Genomic DNA, 15814 nt, shown 5'->3' with positions numbered 1-15814 from the left:
CCCCCCTCTCTTTTCCGCAGTTTCATGTCCTGCCGCAGTCTATTCATCGCTATGTAAAATTTTGGAGAAACTTCATTCCTCAGAACATTGCTCATCCCTCTTAAAGGTCACCGTTTCCAGTGTACTGACCTCAAAGTTCCGATGATTAGGCATCCGCAGGGATAATTGTAGGCACTTCAGCTGCTATTGGTGTAGCTTCACATGCTATGGTTCTTCGTACAAAACGGCCTGCGAGTGGACCTCAGGGCGGATCAAATCCGAAAAACCCTAAGACAGGAAATACTGGAGGGTCCAAGACCGCTTACGGACAGTATGCATCCTCATTCATGGTTCAATGGATTATACTTATTGAATTTGCACTCTAGGTGGAGCATCGCAACATATCCTAGCACCAGTGATGCAGTATCATGCGATTGCAGCGTCACCTACACATGCGTCTATGGGTAACGACGATCCCTTCAAGTCTGTTCAGATGGATACTAACACAAGAGCTAGAATGACAGCTACAGCCGGTGGCTGGGATGAAGTCTGTGATAATCAGAGATGGGCCATAGATAAGCTGTTGAACGGTATGTGAACATTGTTCGAACTGATTACTAAATCTAATCCAGTGATTTAACTAGGGAATACGGTATACCACTATGGCGGCAAGTCGAATGCAGCGAGCCAAACCCAGTGTTTGCATTTACGGTATTAACTTATATCTATAGGACGTCTTGCCGACTCAAATTATGCGAAAGCGCAATGGTCGCCTCAGCACTCGGGTTGGCAAGCAGCGGCGCAAACAGCTATCGCTGGTGTTGCTAGATGCCAAGTGTAAGCATGCATGAATGACTTATTCGAGTCTATAAGCCTTCCTAACTATGGAGTAGAGATGAGTTCCCGATGGGTGCACTAATTGAAGGGAGACTTCCGAACTCACAAGCTTGTCGTCTTGTAAATGGCCCAGCGAATGGGCGCCAAGGAACAGATTTTCAGCAGTTCCTTCTGGCCCAATGGACCCCATGCAGCTCATATAAGCAGAATGAATGTGGCACACCGAATCCAGGTAAGTCCGAGCCTTTTCTGCCATACGGCTTTGGGTACATATCATTACCGTAGCGTTTGTTGGCTTTCTTCCAGGTGGAAGTACCAGCACGCAGCATACCTAGGTAACCAGCTCCGCCATAAATACAACAACTAACATAAATATAATCAAGATGTTCCAATAACATGGGCTTTCTCCGGTATGGACGCAAATCGGATCGCAGGCAGCAACGTCCCTCCTCACTTTGTGCAACACTATGGCGTAAGGGAGTTCCTATCCATTTACTTCTACATGCGTGTAACACCACATAGTTTGACTCGCAAACCGTCGGCTCAGAATGCTGGGGTGCGTCATCCACATATGGCATTCTTTCAATGGATGGACACAAATACTTACTGACTTCTGGCTAGCAACCGCAACTTTCAATGATCCAAGTGGAAATCCAGTAGTCAGCACCGTTACTGACCATGGCTTCCGTGTCCTCAACGGTGATCCGTAAGCATTGAGCGAGCCCCAATCTCTCTTTTAGACTCAAAGCATATAGTGATCTAATACCGAAAACAGTATGATTACCAGTGCAAACTACGACTGGCCACTCCAGAGCTATCGTCCCTCACCCTATGCAGGCCAGCCAGACCAACCGTCTAGTATAGCTAGTGCTGCATATCAGAAACGACAAGAAGCGCTTTTGAGTCTCCAAGGCCAATACATTGGATCGGAAATCAATTGCGAGAAATGCGATGTGTTCATTGATAAGTCCGGAAGACAGTTCTATCACCCTCATTGGAGTGGTCATCCCCATACTACCTCTACTACGACTGCTGTTGCGCATGGAGGAACAAATGTCGCCATCAAGGCAGGAAGTACGCCTGTGAACAAGGTGCCGAGAGAGACTAGTCACTAAGTCCTATCTACGCGTAGTAGTTACGATGTTGCGAATGAAGTTGTCCAAGAAGGGTCTGAAATCCTTCAAAATTGCTAAAATTTGAAATGAATAAATCAATCTTTCGATAGTAAAAAGGCGTCATATCATTCTCACGCGCCAGTCAAATTAGGGTTAACCCCACAAAGCCCTAATATTAAAATTGACGCGGAAGGCTATTGCTTCATAGGAGTAGCTTCTCACTATGCGAGAACTTACAGCCACAAATGATACTCGTCGCTGCTATTTGTCACCACAATATAGTATTGGGCAAGTGTTCTTGCAAGTCGGTCGCATCAGGCACGTAAGTCTAGATAATCTTCACGATCGCTATCAGTACTACTGAAAATGAAGTATTACCTTTGTCGAAATGAAAATCGAATCTTCTATCTTCAGCATCCATTAGCCCTAACATATCATTTTCAACGATGTCTCTTTTAAAGAATTGTATAGCGAAATTATTGTTAGTGGTTGACTGACGTAACTAACTAGCTCATCGTTTACAAAGTAAATGCTAGCTAGCCGACCCCGGATCATGTGACTTTGGTCACATGCCTTCCTTAGGCATACGGTGGATCGATCCGTCTCGTTGATGCTCCAAAGTCCGTAACCATAACCATCAACGAATAACTTACTCTCCGCCACTCGAAATTCGCCCAACTCGCATTCTGCCGCGACCATGTCGATTCAGATACCGACAAATTCTTTCCACAGCGTATGAGACTTAGATCACGATGAGCGGGAGAATCGTCTCCCAACGCCTAACTCCGCTGTTGCGGAGGGGCTTGTTGGTGCGTCATGTCAACTTCCCTGGGAGTCGCACAGGGGGCCTTCTTCGGGTGGATAATGCTGCCGTCAGAGGTCGGGCATGGCCTATCGGTGCCAGCTCTATTCACAACAATGTCCCCGCCGTACGAAACATATCGTTCGCAAGAATATTACCGCGATTAGCGGTGAAACTGGCGCGTATTCCGGCAATGTTTGGAGGAGCAATGATTGCGGGAGTGGCTTATATTCAATATCAGGCGATGCGTATGTAAAATGCAATGCCAGAGGGGAAAAAAGGGCTGTGCTAATTCTGTTGGTTTACAGAGGCTGGAAACTACGCTATTGACCTCTTCAACCAAGCCAAAGAAACCGCTGGGGGTGCGGCGTCCGATTTGTTCCAGGGCCTGCAAGATATCGCTTCTCAGACGGGCCGTGGCTGGCAGCGGGTCAAGGAAGAGACAGAAATCCCCGAATGGATGCAGAAGATATTCCGTCTGGACGAGGAGGCTCAAACGGGAGGAAGCGGTTCTGGAGAAGGAGGAGGAAATAACTCCCCCAACGACGGCCAAGTTGCGGCTGCCGCAGTAGGAGCGGCAGCGGGAAGCACTTATGCATACGACAATACGGATGATGGCGACATGCAGTCACAGAGAGGAGCAGACAATGACCAGATGATGGTTTTAACTCGGAAAATGATCGAGATTAGGAACATTTTGACGCAAGTTGGACAGTCAAACACGCTGACATTACCTTCAATCGTTGTTATTGGATCACAGTCTTCTGGCAAGAGCTCTGTTCTAGAGGCTATTGTTGGACACGAGTTTTTACCCAAAGGCTCGAATATGGTGACTCGTCGCCCGATAGAGCTGACACTGGTCAACACGCCAAACGCACAGGCAGAGTACGGAGAGTTCCCTGCGCTCGGTTTAGGAAAGATTACAGATTTTTCACAAATTCAACGTACATTGACCGACCTGAATCTGGCTGTCTCCGACAAGGATTGTGTCAGTGACGATCCTATTCAGTTACATATCTATTCTCCGCATGTCCCCGATCTCTCTATGATCGATTTGCCGGGCTATATCCAAGTTGCCGGTAGCGATCAACCACCAGAATTAAAACAAAAAATCTCGGACCTTTGCGACAAGTACATCCAAGCGCCCAACATTATTCTCGCTATTTCGGCCGCTGACGTCGATCTGGCCAATTCCACAGCACTCCGTTCTAGCCGACGGGTTGATCCGCGCGGTGAACGTACCATTGGAGTGATAACGAAGATGGATTTGGTCGAGGCTGACCGCGGAGTAAGCATACTGACAGATAAAAAGTACCCGCTTCGGCTTGGGTACGTTGGTGTCGTATCCCGCATTCCACAAACATCGACACTGTTCTCTCGCGGAAGTGGCAATATCACGAACGCTATTTTGAAGAATGAAAAGACGTATTTTTCTGCTCATCCGTCCCACTTTGGACCGGGCTCGGAAACCTCAGTGGGTGTTCCAACGCTACGGGAGAAGCTTATGAACGTCCTTGAACAGACCATGGCACGAAGTCTCGCTGGCACGAGAGATGCTATTACTCAAGAACTCGAAGAGGCTACCTATGAATTTAAAGTGCAGTACAATGACCGGCCGCTTAGTGCAGAGTCGTATCTGGCGGAAAGCCTAGACAGTTTCAAGCACTCATTCAAGGCCTTTGCAGAGGACTTTGGCCGTCCTCAGGTGCGAGAGCTACTGAAGCATGAGCTCGACCAACGCGTGATGGATATTCTCGCGCAACGATACTGGAACAAACCAGTTGAGGATCTCTCCGTTGCGCCCTCGGAGCCAGACCCATTGAAGGATCTCCCCAAGGCCGATCTCGAAAATTTGTATTGGCAGCGGAAGTTGGATGCTTCAACGTCAAATTTGACAAAACTGGGAATTGGCAGAGTAGCGACTACGGTTGTTGCCAGTGCGCTACAAGAGCATGTTAATCATCTTGTTGCGCAGTCTACATTTTCGACACACCCATACGCACAGAACGCGATTATGGAAGCCTGCAATGGCATTCTGAATGACCGATTCTTCAGCACCAGCGACCAAGTGGAGAATTGCATTAAACCTTATAAATTCGAGATAGAGGTGGAAGAGCCCGAATGGGCCAAGGGGCGCGAAAATGTCCACAAGGTGTTGAAAGAGGAGCTCAGGGCATGCGAAGCAGCACTGAGACGTGTGGAAGACCAGATAGGCAGGCGAAAGCTCAAGGATGTGATGTCGTTTGTCGACCGAGTTCGGAAGGGCGATGTTGTATTAGATGGCAGCGCTGGAGGTGCTGGGGGGTTCAGTGCGGCACTACTAGAAAAAGGTTTGTTTATTTGTTCGTCTTGCTATGATAATTTGGATCGCAGACTGACATGTACACAGGCCGAGAGGGTATATTCCTCCGCGACCGAGCGGACATAATCAAAATGCGCATGCTAGCTGTACGATCGAAGCAATGCTCGTCGCTCAAGAACAAATACTACTGCCCCGAAGTCTTCCTCGACGTGGTAGCTGACAAGCTAACCGCGACGGCCGTCTTATTTCTGAATGTCGAACTCCTCTCGGAATTTTACTACAATTTCCCCCGCGAACTCGACCAGCGTCTTGGCCGGCACCTCTCAGACTCGGAAGTTGAGCGATTCGCGCGCGAAGACCCGCGCGTCCGAAAGCACTTGGACGTGATTAAGAAGAAAGAAACGCTTGAATTGGCGCTACAAAAGATTGAGAGTCTGCGTCAGTTAGAGGGGCGGTCGCGACGAGATTCCGCAAGTCGCGAGAGAGAACGAAACCCGCCAGGTAGAGAGCGGCGCTGGGGGTTGTTTTAGTCAACCTGTGTTATAATCTGATACCTTTTCTTTTATACCTATTATAATTATTATTGATCCTTCCTTACCAGGCGATACATTTCTTTCGTCCCTTCCCCCTCCCCTTTCTTTCTTTTTCTTTTTCTTCTTGTTTCATCCTTCATTCTTTATATAATGTTTGTATGATACAACTTTCCTCACTCTTCTAGACTCTGCTACTGCTATGGATTAATCTACAGGCTTATCTCGGACACGCCGAGGCAGCAAGTTAGGAGTAAACCTATACTCCGTAGTCCGTACCACGATGGCGAACGCCGAATGATAGTATGTGATCGAAACGAGCCAATTACATGATACAAGATAGATTAATAAAAACTTCCGCCCAATCACAAACTAGCAGTCACGTTACGTGTGGTTTTCTTTTTCATTTTTCTTCCCTTTTCGAAGCAAGTCGGGGCTCCCCCCCGTCGACGGACCAATCAGAGAAAAGCCATGGTTCCCATTTCCCCCAAACTTTCAAGCGTCCATCCAACCTTGCCTGAACCCGGCAAAGTTGACCAAACTAGCAGGAAATCTTGCCAAAGGGCTGGCTTCTGCCAATCAGTCAGTTATGTATGGTAACCATGCAAAATTGAAATAAATGGTCATGTAGGCTGGCGGCTTCGGGGCGAAGATCGTATTTCTATCCGGGTCATCCGGTGTTGGTAACTTCGCAACTCCTAGACATGGATAATGGTTAATGCAGTTGTTGGAAGAAAATTATGGAAAACAAAAATAATGTTTGAAAACTACTCCGTACATGGATAGCTACTCCGTGTGTACGTACTACGTACTGGTAGTACGCACGCGGGGGGGGGGACATGACTAGAACGGTCAGTTACTAACTAGCAGTAGCCTGCGTACATTGCACAGCACAAGTCAGAGAGTAAGTACGTCTAGCCTGAAGCCACCCAAACTGTGGCCACTGGCCGCCCAGAATAAAGGCCGAGGAACGGAGCATATGCCATCATATGCCATAATAGTCCCAGTAGTCCCGTATACATGTGCAGCGCACAGAGAGAGAAAGAGAGAAAAAAAAAAATACGAACTTGTCTTTTGATTAGCCGTGCTCAGACCGTGCTGATCTGATGTCTCGTATCATCCATCCATGGAACTCTTTTTTTTTCGTTTTGGCCAGATTAATTAGTAGTGCTGGTCTGATAGGCACAGTAATTTAGAACCAACTTATCACATTGCATACATATATGCGGTCAGATGATATATGGATTCTATTTGTTCGATTTTTATTAAGCCCAAGGTTAATATTATCCATTTTCCTGGTAATAAGATATGTTTCAGCCGTTGATCAGCCATCCTTTGAGTCAAGCAAGTTGTTATGCTCCGTACCACCAACCCCATTATTTTCTCAGTCAGGTCGGTCTACCACGTCAGTAATTTTGGGGCATAACAGCCGGTGTATCCGCAACTCATTCACTCACGATCGGATCGGCTGCATCACTTGTTAGAAAAAAAAAAAAAGGGAAAAATTCTAGGACGTACGGAGTCGTGGTTTATGGTACAGCACAGACTTGAGTCTATGATGACGCCGCCCGTGGCGATGAGATGGCGAGACCGGTGGGTAGCCTAAGCCGGAGTCATCCTGTAACCGGGCCAGTTGTATTCCTGACATTCAGCAACTAATCTTTATGCTTTATGTAGGGATGAGCATTGAGCAGGTAGCAGGTAGCAGGTAGCAGCAGCAGCAGCAGCAGCAGTGGAGCGCATTCCGTTCGCATCTGACTGAGAGTTGGTGACTGAAGCCAAAAGAAGTAATGAAAAATAGAATGAAATCCTGCATGTATCCCTGCCGAACACTCATCCGGGTGGGGTTCCCAGCGCACATCCAGCCAGTCACACGCGCCGCCTGCCGCCCGCAGCCAATCGCATCGCTGTATTGTGCCGTACCGTACGGAGCCAGCCACCTCCCAACCAGTTTCGTTCTCGGCCAACCAGACCGGGCGTAATACGGATACATCCAATACACAGACAGACAAAAGGCTGCTGCTTTCTTTTTTTCTGCGGTAATCTACTGTTTCCAGTGTTGGGTAGCATGCAAAGTATAAACATAATATATGTAAGTAACTAACTAACTAGCAATATGCCTTCGTTTAATAGTAATACGCCCAGAAAGAGAACCCACCCGATCCAAACTGGCCCCTCTCTTCATTCATTCGCGCATACCACGCCATCCATACCTGGCCATACACCCATTACCAGTAAGTTATTCTTTTCTATTGAAGGCACTAACTATCGTGATGCCTTTCTGGGTCATGCCTCGTTTATAGGCTTTTTTTTTTTTTTTTTTTTTTTTTCCCTTTCTCCTCTTGCCCTTTTCGCGCGCTCCTTTTCATTGGCTCCGTGCTGAATACTGGGAAGGAGCCCGGCCGTCCCATGAGGTAATCATTATTGTCTCGCCCGCCTCTGCCTTCCCCAGTCAGCCAGAGTCAGTCTCAGTCACCAGAGGACAAGGAAGAAATATTCCTCCTCCTCCTCCTTCTTCCTTATCCTCAGCGAATATATGGTCTGACTCCTTCCTTGCCTGGTCAGACTTTCTCTCTCTCTCTCTCTCTCTCTCTCACGCGCGGGAAACATGGGATGCATTCCCCCTTCCGTGGCCATCTCCATTCCGCCTCCCTGCCAGGGTTGAATGTCGTAGTGCAGCACCCTGCTTTGCAACAGTCTGGTTGTCCCGACACAATTGATCATCCATCGACAGACATAGGACCGGATTGATTGACTCATGAAAGCACTGCCGCCCGCTCCCTCCGCTCTTCCTCTTCCTCTTCCTCCTCCTTCTCCTCTCCCTCGTCCTCGCCAGGAACATCACACATGTCTCCCGCGCTGACCTCATATCCGTCCTTCTCGCTCCCATTCCCCGACGGCAACCGCTCCTTCAGCAGGCTCTCTCTCAATCCCGTCTCTTCGGGGCCGACGCATTGGTCTGCCCCCTGGAGAGTAGGATTGCCCACGCCTCCCGCCGACATGAACGGCGTGGCCTACAACAGAAACAGCTCTGCCTATGCTAAGCAGTACCACCCTCATGTGCATCAATATGCGAATTCCAATGCAAATGCAAAACCGGCAAGTCGAGTGCCGCTTGCCAACACCGTCTCGAATGCCGCTCCCAACTATCTCCCCCCGTTGAACAAGCAGGCGTCTACGTCAAGCGTTGTGTCTGATCCAAAGAGTCACAAGAGAAGCGAGAAGGAGTCGGTGCCCTCGTATTCGCAGGTTCCGGCCTCGATCAGCAAGAATGGCGGAAGTCTCTCGGACTTTGCTGCTCAGGTATGTCTTGACGCATTGCGATATACTACTCTATGTACAGCCAAGGAATGTTAGCTGACGTCTGATTAGATTGCCTGTCTGTTCTGGTTCGAAAAGACCTCAAAACTAAAGGCAATCGAGGATTCCATGCTCCAGAAGTATTCCCTTGTCCCGGAGGCGTTTCCAACGCTCGGGTTCCAGAAATGGGTTTCCACTGTGCTGTCTACCACCCAGGTCAGCCAGAACGTGATTCTGCTCGCCCTTTTGTTCATATATCGTCTCAAGAAGTTCAATCCGGGCGTTCGTGGCAAGAAAGGGAGCGAGTTTCGTTTAATGACGATTGCGTTGATGATGGGTAATAAGTGTAAGTTCAACCATTGAAGAGGTTTCTCGATTGTATTGGCCTAACGTGCATGACTAGTCCTCGATGATAACACCTATACCAACAAGACGTGGGCCGAGGTGTCGGGGATTACGGTTCAAGAAATTCATATCATGGAAGTCGAATTTCTGAGTAATGTCCGATATAACCTATTTGTCTCCAAAGAAGAATGGAGTCAGTGGCACTCCAAGCTTGGTCTTTTTGCCGACTTCTTCGACAAAGCTGCTCGTATGCCAGTGGAAAACGAGCTCGCACCGACTACTCCAATTCTCCAGATTTCACCTACGGATTCTTCCTTCCGAAACAATATTACCATATCTCCAGCCTCAAAATTGCCTTCGCCACCCAACACCAATCCGCTCCATTCTCAACCTCCACCACCCCAGCTTCACTCCGCATGGAACCCGACTTCTACCTCTACTAATACCCATGCTGCTGCGACGATGACAACTACCCCATACAGATTAAACACCCCGCCCCGACCAACCCTTAATTTCGACTTTCCACCGTACTCCCGCAAACGCAGCTGGGAGGACGAGGTCGACGAGCACCCAAGCAAACGAGTTGCTGTTCCTAACAACTACTCGGCACCAATGCCCACTCTGCCCATTTCTACTCCAGCCTCTGTGCCGGTTCTCCCGCCGGTCGTTAGCAGCATGCCTCTCTCCGTCCCTTCACTAGCGATCCCAATGCCTCGTCTATCTCATCCCACAAACTACCAAGCGCCGTCGAATTCTCTCGTCCCTCCTGCGTTGCCTACCACCACCGCAGTATCCCAACAACTCCCTCGACCCCAGGTGCGGGCGATGTCGACAGTGTTCAATCCAACAACGACATGGTCTCAACCAATGCCTCCCGCAGCAACAGTGGCTCCCGTCATACCCGCGATTCCAACGTCGAACCCGATGACACTGTACAATCCGTCCGTGTCTCTGCCCGATCCTAGTCGGCGCCAAAGTCCGTATTCAGCCGCGACTTCTACAGATACTGCCTCTCCATCGTCTGCGTTTCCCGTGCATACGCCCCAAAACCACCTCTCACCGTCGTTCTTCCTTGTCAATCGCAACTCGCCGTACCGCCCAGTACGGGCCGTTAACACTCTTCTCATTCCGCCTCCGTCTGCGTCTCTGCATCAACATCGCCATTTGTCGATGGATCAAATGCACTACCAGCCTTTGGGCAAGACACTGAATGAACGTCGAACGGGGGTGCTTCCTTATCTGCATCATGACGCACTTTCTATTCCGCAACCCAACTTTCTTCCTAGTCAGACATATTGAGCTGTCTTGACCTATTTATTTTCTTCTTTCTACCCCGACATTTATTTCACCTTGGATCTGTATAAATTTATTTTCTCTTCTCTCTATGGCTGGATGGCTCCAGTCATGCCTGCCCATCCATCACGCGACGGTGTGGCGAGTAACAAATTTTTTTCTTTTCTTTTCTCGGAGCAAATCATCTTTTGGCATGGGATTATATGGCGTCAACTAGAAAAAAACCGGGAGGTCGATTCAAGCATTCATTATCTGCATATTCCTGTCCTATTCCTTGTATGGCAGCAGACATTAGCATACAGCGGCGTTGCATCATATGTCATTTAATTTTATTTCATGTTATTTTCCCTGGGTGGATTCTGTCTTTACTGTCAATCAAAACGATTCAATCACACAGCCAATGAGGTTGTGATAGTTTATAAGCACTGAACTCTTGACTCGCCTCGGCCATAAAATCAGCACGTGAAGTACAATTCACCGTATTCTGATTGTCTCGTATATGTAGATATAAGATATAACAAAGTAGCTATTCATTTTTTCTGATTTCGCCGATAGACAAGCGCGGTACACCGGATTGCCTAAAGCAGGCATAGTACTCACGGGACCCGCCTGCAAACCTTCCTCTGGCGCCGGCACGGGACTCCGACTGACTGCGACAGTGCTTGCGACTAGTGCTGCAGCTGCGATATTTATTTTATATTGACAACTTTACCTGTTGTTTATTTGTGTTCCATTTTATTTCATTCTACCGTATCTGCTTTGTGTCTTGGCTGGCCGGCTTCTGCTGTGTACAGAGTCCAGACTGCGTGCGAACTGCCAAGGGCAATTTGACTCAATTCTTCGCGCTGCCAGCATCGCGAGAAATCTTCATCATCCCTCACCGACATCAATTGAACCAATGTTGGTTCGTCAACGCATCGCCGCTGCAACCGCAGCCACATCTCCGTCAGCAATGCAGCTCTCACATCTGTCTCGAAGGAGCATCCTCTCAACCAGCACAGCAGCCACCGCCGCGGCGACGTCGCGGTCGTCGATATCTTCTCCTCTACGACAACCACAACTCCTTCTTTCACAACGTTCTTTTTCTTCTTCATCTCGCCGCAGCTATGCCTCTGAATCAACTCCGCCACAACCTAAGAAGAAACGTGCTGGCTTCTTCCGATGGACCTATCGTCTAACCCTGCTTAGCGCCCTTGGCTTCACTGGTTATCTTGGTTATGGCATTTACCTTTTGCGCCATCCCGCCGAGCAGATCGAGCCTGATCCGTCTAAGAAGACGTTGGTTATTCTTGGTTTGTTTTATTTCTCTCTCTCTCTCTCTCTCTCTCTCTTTCTTTTCTCCCCTAGCTTTGTATCTAGCAGAACTAACGAACGAGTTCCCACAGGAAGCGGATGGGGTTCTGTATCGTTGCTCAAAAAGCTCGACACCGAAAACTACAATGTCGTCGTGATTTCGCCGCGTAACTTCTTCCTCTTCACCCCGCTGCTGCCCTCGTGCACCACTGGTCTGATTGAGCATCGCTCCATTATGGAGCCGATCCGCAATATCCTGCGTCACAAGAAGGCTACCGTCAAGTACTATGAAGCCGAGGCTACCAAGATCGATTACGAGAAGCGCTTGGTGTATATCAGTGATGATTCGGAGATCAAGGGTGATGTCTCGCATACCGTCGTGCCGTTCGACATGTTGGTTGTGGGTGTTGGTGCTGAGAACGCGACATTTGGTGAGTCTCATCTCTCCCTCTCTTCCAGAAGGCGAATATAAAAAGAAAAACTAACAGCGCAGGCATCCCCGGTGTTCGTGAACATTCCTGCTTCCTGAAGGAAGTCGGTGACGCCCAGAAGATCCGCAAGCGTATTATGGACTGCGTCGAGACCGCTACCTTTAAGGATCAGACTGAGGAGGAAGTCAAGCGTCTTCTGCACATGGTTGTTGTTGGCGGTGGTCCTACCGGTGTTGAATTCGCTGGTGAGCTCCAAGACTTCTTCGAGGATGACTTGCGCAAGTGGATTCCAGACATTCAGGACAACTTCCATGTGACTCTTGTCGAGGCTTTGCCAAATGTATGCCCGCTACCCCTTTCGTTGCGTATTGACCTGCCGTGTGTGTGAAACAAGCTGACCAGACAGATTCTTCCCATGTTCTCCAAACAACTGATCGAGTACACGGAATCCAGCTTCAAAGAAGAGAAAATCACCATCCGCACCAAGACCATGGTCAAGAACGTCACCGACAAGTACATTGAAGCCGAGGTCACCAAGCCCGATGGCACCAAGGAGATGGAGAAGATCCCCTACGGTCTGCTGGTCTGGGCCACCGGTAACGCTGTGCGTAACGTGGTGCGCGACCTCATGAGCCAGATCCCCGCGCAGAAGAACTCCCGCCGCGGTCTTGCCGTGAACGAATTCCTCGTCGTCAACGGCACCGAAAATATCTGGGCAGTTGGCGACTGTGCCATTACCAACTACGCACCCACTGCTCAGGTTGCCAGCCAAGAAGGTGCTTTCCTTGCGCGCCTCTTCAACACCATGGCCAAGACAGAAGATCTAGAGTCTGAGCTCAAGAGACTGTCCATCGCGCAGCAAGAGGCCAAGACCGAAGAAGACCGCAACCAGATCTTTGATGAAATCAAAGAACGCCAGCGCCAGCTCCGCCGCACCAAACAGATTGGCCCCTTCCAGTACTCGCACCAGGGCAGTCTTGCGTATATCGGCAAGGAGCGAGCTGTGGCCGATATCACCTGGTGGAGCGGTAACATTGCCAGTGGTGGTACCATGACATATCTATTCTGGCGAAGCGCGTATTTGAGCATGGTTTTTAGCGGTATGTGCCTCCCTCCCCTCCCACTCTCCTCCCCCTCAGATCGAGAAAAGGTGTTTCTAACAGATTACAGCCCGTAACCGAGTCCTCGTTGCTACCGACTGGATCAAGGCAAAGGTTTTTGGCCGTGACGTGTCGCGAGAGTAGATATCATCCATTCGATTGATGGATGCGTGTGATGAGATTTTTCCCCCCCCCCTTATTTGAAAAGCTTCCTTGCCCCTTTTTACCACACACTTTCTTGCCTTGACGTTTCCTTTTCGAACCCCATTATCTCGTTTGTTTTGTCTTGTTTTGTTCTTGTTGTTTTCTTTTCTGTTTTTTTTTTTTTTTTTTTTTTTTTTTTTTTTTGTGGTCTGGTCTTTATGAATCGCGTGTATCACCTACTGGGGGGCCGTCTGTCCCATACCTACCACCGTTCCTATGAAATAGTGTATTGTATTATAGTAGATTAGATTTCTGTCTTTCTCTATTACCTGCAAAAGTACTCCGTGCAAACATAGGTATAGAACAGATTATACACATATGATCGGTATATTAGATAGATACCAGACACTGACAGCATTTGGTACAGATATACAAGCATGTGCCGAACCAACTAGTTCTTTAACGAATGATATGAAACCAATTCAAGAAACAAAAAAACGAACCCTGGAAGAGCAGAAAAAAAAAAATTACCGCAACTCAGCAACACCAACATCCTGCACATTCTGGTTTGCGCCTAGCGCAGAGCCATCGAGCACATTCGCAACTGTGCCGTCGTCATTGGCATTGCCATCGTTGTCGCCATCACCATCGCCATCGGCCCTCTTCAGCACCGTGATGTTCTGCAAGTTCTTGCTGATGTTGGCGCCTGAGTTGTCAGCGGCGTTGAGCAGGGCATCGTCATCGTTGTTGTCATGGTTATTGCTGTTGTCATTGTCGCCGGCGTCGACGACTGGTTTGGGTCTTGCTGGTGCTGGTTGAGCCGCAACAGGAGCTGAAGAAGAGGAGGATGACGAAGAGGAGAGGGCTGGCATGGGTGTAGCAGCAGCAGTAGCAGCAGCAGAAGCCGAGGGAGTCGGGGCACGTCGTTCATATGCTGTGTCTCGTCGCAGGACCGTGATACCCTGCGCATTCCGGTCTACGGCCGCGGACGACCCGTCAAGCACGTTTGCGAGGGTCTCGTTGTCATCGGCATCACCATCCCCATCGCCGTTACCATCACCGCTCCCCCTTCGTCGGAGAATAGTCACGTTCTGGATGTTGCGGTCGATCGAAGCCGCGTCTCCATCGAGCAGATTCAAGACGCTATCATCATTGCTCCCATTGCCATCATCCTGCGCGTCGTTTTCACCGCCACCGCCACCAAGGAGACCAGGAAGGAGTTGGCGACGCTTCAGCTCCGCGACAGAGATGTTCTGAGCATTCTGGTTGATCCCCGCTGCCGAGCCATCGAGCACATTAGCCAACTGCTCATTACCGTCATTGTCACTATCGGCGTCACCATTACCATTACCAGAAGCCAATGAACCCGGCACAAGGCCCTGGCGACGACGAAGAACGCTGCCCAAATCGGCAACGTCGATATCCTGACCATTGGAATCGGCCTTGAGCCGACTGCCGTCAAGCGCGTTGGCGAGGGTATCGTCGTTGTCGCCGTTGCTGTCGCCGTCATCATCAGAGGAGCCAACGACGTTTGCTCGACGCCGCAACGTACCAACATCGCCGAGGATGCTGCTGCCACCGGTGTTCACGTCTTGTCGTGTGCGTAAGCCGAGGCTGCCGAGAAGGCCGCTTACACTGCTGTCGGCGTCCTGTCGTGTTCGCAGGCCGAGACTTCCAAGGACATCACTGACACTGCCATCTGCATCCTGTCTGCGGATCTTGTTCTGTAGCAGGTAGTGGTCAGTACGTTCTGTCCTCAACTACCAACAAAGAAGATGATGAATAACTCACACCAAACGCAGGCGCGGCCGTAGTAAAAGCGCAGAGAAGCGGGAGAACCAATGCAGCAGTCTTCATCTTTTCCTCGTCTTCTCCAGTATTAAATAAAAGTATGTATAATAGAAGAATAGAAAGAAAGAAATGACTATTCGATACTAGCCAGGCTTGGACGGTGTCAATATAAAAATCAAACCTTTTGCACTATGGATACAAAAAAAAAGAAAGGGAAGAGGGAAAAACAAAATTTTGAAGAGAAGGAAAGAGGAAATTAATGTAGTATCGATATATCCACCAAAACGAACGAGAGGAAAATACATTGATTTTAAACAAGTTGGTGATGAAACTGCAATTTATCATGTTATTGTCTACTTTCGCCTGCTTTCTAGTATCGACTGAGCTCAGGGGCTTGACCAAGTGGCCAGTATTTGGTCGGACTTACTTTATTTCTCTTTTCCTTTTTCTTTTCCTTTTCATTGTTATTGTTATTGTTTGCTTTTCTCTTTTTAAATAGTGTTGAACGCGCATAGAATCATTAGTGTCAGTCCCTTTGGGAATTGATCTGTC

General features: G+C 48.9%; 5 protein-coding genes across 5 annotated transcripts in view; 4 read left to right on the top strand and 1 right to left on the bottom strand.

The window, feature by feature from the left end:
* UA08_08920 (hypothetical protein) overlaps positions 1-1931 on the top strand; it is a gene marked incomplete at both ends in the record, with an annotated part of 5086 nt that extends 3155 nt beyond the window's left edge. Inside the window, 8 exons of the mRNA XM_020263814.1 lie at positions 196-310; positions 366-569; positions 711-816; positions 873-1048; positions 1200-1288; positions 1339-1372; positions 1438-1522; positions 1592-1931. Coding sequence (XP_020115953.1) covers positions 196-310; positions 366-569; positions 711-816; positions 873-1048; positions 1200-1288; positions 1339-1372; positions 1438-1522; positions 1592-1931 — 1149 coding nt within the window. The remainder of the gene's footprint in view (positions 1-195; positions 311-365; positions 570-710; positions 817-872; positions 1049-1199; positions 1289-1338; positions 1373-1437; positions 1523-1591) is intronic.
* A 752-nt stretch (positions 1932-2683) lies between these two features.
* Positions 2684-5565, top strand: UA08_08919 (hypothetical protein; the record flags this gene model as incomplete). Its single annotated transcript, XM_020263813.1, has 3 exons — positions 2684-2981; positions 3042-5063; positions 5123-5565. The coding sequence occupies 3 exons, from the start codon at positions 2684-2686 to the stop codon at positions 5563-5565; spliced, it is 2763 nt and encodes a 920-aa protein (XP_020115954.1).
* Positions 5566-8412: 2847 nt separating this feature from the next.
* On the top strand, positions 8413-10509 carry UA08_08918 (hypothetical protein; the record flags this gene model as incomplete). The annotated part of the gene is made up of 3 exons (XM_020263812.1): positions 8413-8868; positions 8938-9211; positions 9269-10509. The coding sequence occupies 3 exons, from the start codon at positions 8413-8415 to the stop codon at positions 10507-10509; spliced, it is 1971 nt and encodes a 656-aa protein (XP_020116043.1).
* Positions 10510-11401: 892 nt separating this feature from the next.
* Positions 11402-13471, top strand: UA08_08917 (External alternative NADH-ubiquinone oxidoreductase, mitochondrial; the record flags this gene model as incomplete). Its single annotated transcript, XM_020263810.1, has 5 exons — positions 11402-11795; positions 11889-12227; positions 12290-12567; positions 12622-13327; positions 13398-13471. 5 exons carry the CDS (start codon positions 11402-11404, stop codon positions 13469-13471), a joined length of 1791 nt encoding a protein of 596 aa, XP_020116042.1.
* A 527-nt stretch (positions 13472-13998) lies between these two features.
* On the bottom strand, positions 13999-15328 carry UA08_08916 (hypothetical protein; the record flags this gene model as incomplete). Its single annotated transcript, XM_020263809.1, has 2 exons — positions 13999-15195; positions 15263-15328. The coding sequence occupies 2 exons, from the start codon at positions 15326-15328 to the stop codon at positions 13999-14001; spliced, it is 1263 nt and encodes a 420-aa protein (XP_020116049.1).
* Positions 15329-15814: the final 486 nt, after the last annotated feature.

Source organism: Talaromyces atroroseus (assembly GCF_001907595.1).
Source record: "Talaromyces atroroseus strain IBT 11181 chromosome Unknown scaffold_16, whole genome shotgun sequence".
Lineage (NCBI taxonomy): Eukaryota > Fungi > Ascomycota > Eurotiomycetes > Eurotiales > Trichocomaceae > Talaromyces > Talaromyces atroroseus.
This window is presented reverse-complemented; position numbering and strand designations above follow the sequence as displayed.